General features: G+C 36.4%; 1 protein-coding gene across 1 annotated transcript in view; it reads right to left on the reverse strand.

Annotated features, from left to right (window-relative positions):
* Positions 1-515: 515 nt before the first annotated feature.
* LOC125042414 overlaps positions 516-2,656 on the reverse strand; it is a 56,285-nt gene continuing 54,144 nt past the window's right edge. The window contains 1 exon segment of the mRNA XM_047638046.1: positions 516-1,893. Coding sequence (XP_047494002.1) covers positions 1,738-1,893 — 156 coding nt within the window. The 3' untranslated portion in view covers positions 516-1,737.

The following is a 2,656-nucleotide window of genomic DNA, read 5'->3' on the forward strand; positions in this document are numbered from 1 at the left end:
GGAAAGTAGAAAGATAGAGATTGTGATATGGAACGATATAGTATGAAACGTGAACAAGCAAGAGAGAGAGAGAGAGAGAGAGAGAGAGAGAGAGAGAGAGAGAGAGAGAGAGAGAGAGAGAGAGAGAGAGAGAGAGAGAGAGAGAGAGAGAGAGAGGGAGAGGGGGAGGGAGAGGGAGAGGGAGAGGGAAGAGAAAGAGAGAGAGAGAGAGAGAGAGAGAGAGAGAGAGAGAGAGAGAGAGAGAGAGAGAGAGAGAGAGAGAGAGAGGAGGGAGAGGGGGAGGGAGAGGGAGAGGGAGAGGGAAGAGAAAGAGAGAGAGAGAGAGAGAGAGAGAGAGAGAGAGAGAGAGAGAGAGAGAGAGAGAGAGAGAGAGAGAGAGAGAGAGAGAGAGAGGAGGGAGAGGGAGAGGGAGAGAGAGAGAGAGAGAGAGAGAGAGAGAGAGAGAGAGAGAGAGAGAGAGAGAGAGAGAGAGAGAGAGAGAGAGAGAGAGAGAGAAGAGAGAGAAAGAGCCAGGCAAACAGAGGGAGAGAGAGAGAAAAAAAAAACAAAGAAAGAGAGAAAATCCAACAAAAACATAAATGAAAAATAAAAAAATGACAACAGAAACAAAACAAAAAAAATCCCTCTCACACGGAATCTCATCAGAATCCAAACAACAACATTATAAACTAATCAAAGAAAGGTTCCACATCCCACAGACCGGAATCACTCGCTGTATCATAGGAATTTCTTAGAAAACAAAAAGACAAAGAGAAAGCGAGAGAGAGAAAGACAAAATCATACTGCAATTATAAAGTCTTTGGTATGAAGAGAAAACATTAAAAACGGACGTAATGCGATACAAAACAAGTTAAATGACACAAAGAAACACCATACTAAGGAAAGAAAGAAAGAAAGAAATATTTACTGCAACTGTGATACAATTGATGCATTTCTGTTCCTCACCAACGAAAAAAAATGTAAATTGAAAAAAAAGGAATCGAAAGACACTCAATGCGACAATAATAATAAAAAACAAAGGAAGATCTGCATGCACAACAAAAAAACATATATATGAACCGAAAACACAAAGCAGAAAAAAAATTAAACGGAAAAATCCTTAAGCGTCGAGACATTAGGCGGAAAGAAAACGGGCCTAAAATATTATCAATAGTAATAATAATAATAACGGGAACAAAAGCTTAGAAACCCCTTGCAATAAAGAAAAAGAGATCTGTGTAGCTGAACATCCCTAAGACTGAGCTATTCTATATGTACAAATCTCTGTGAAAAAATATATATGCAGGAAATGTGAAGTTTTATTTCAGAGGATGAAAATTAGGAATGTGTCCGTACTCCCTCCATCCTTATTTACACACCTTTTCATCTCACACCAGGTTATTTTATTCTCTCTAATATATATATATATATATCTCCTGATTTTTTGGTAACTTTATTTCTTTTCATTTGTAAAATAAGAGTAAAGATTCTGGTATAAACGAATTGGTAATATAAAAAACGTCAATCATTTGTAAGGGAATAACAAATACCTTTTTTTTTTTTTTTTTCGAAAAAAAAACGATCTATCAAAATACCAAAACATTAAACCAACCACAATTTTCTTCTTAAAGTATCTTAACAAAATCACGAAAAAAAAAGTTCTCCCATAAAAATATACATATAACCTCAGCTATACATATATATTTCACTCTTTTTTTTTATCTCTCACACTCTCAAGATAGAGGCTCGTGGGCTAGCTTATTCCTTGTACTGTGGTGATTCCTCGTGCATGGGAGAGAGTGCCTGAGGAGTGCCGAAAGCCGCCATGTTGGATGCCATGTTGGACTGGCCAGGAAATCCTCCGTAAGCAGCTCGGAACATGACTTCTGGGCTGTTGTAGAACTGGCTCTTGGGCTGGACAAAGGAAACGGAAAAAAGGTCGGGTGAGTTTCTGGTTCGTGGGTGCTCAAGGGTTAATATATTTTCCAAGTGTGTGATTTTGTTTTCTTCTCCTTCTTTTTCCTTCAATAAAATGGCTTTGTATTAAGTGTAAAGGATATCAGATGCTAAATAACTGGCTACATATGGTATTTCTTTCTCTATTGGCAGATGATAAACAACTAAATGAAACGAACTTTCTTAACCAACATATATCTTGAAGAGAAATATTCGACAAATGCAAATAGTTTTGATTAGTAGTCGAATGCTATTCAAAACACATTTAAAGATATCCCAATGATTCCTACTCCTACATATGAATTCCAAACATTAGCTTATCTCAACAGCCTAAGATAGTCTTAATACACAGTCAGTTTCACTCACCTTACGGAAGAGTTTTAAAGCATACTTTGCATAGCGTCGACGTAGGAGTTTCAAGCATTGTAGAGAGAGATAGAGATATATATATACACAGCGTGCTTCATTCTCATAGCAAAATCTATCATTTATTCGTAAAGTTGAAAAATATACATGTCCCAAAAGAGTACTAAATGAACATGAAGGGAAGGGGACTTCTTTTTTGCTCATTCATGCCAAGACATATATATACATTTCATATTTGTTTTCTTTACATGAAATAAACTACAAGGTAAATGTACAAAGAGCCTATGAATAGAAATTGATAGAAAGGCAAAAAAAAAAAAAAAAATTAAACTATATGGACTGTATATGAACTTTG

Source organism: Penaeus chinensis, chromosome 32, assembly GCF_019202785.1.
Source record: "Penaeus chinensis breed Huanghai No. 1 chromosome 32, ASM1920278v2, whole genome shotgun sequence".
In the NCBI taxonomy this organism is placed as follows: Eukaryota; Metazoa; Arthropoda; class Malacostraca; order Decapoda; family Penaeidae; genus Penaeus; species Penaeus chinensis.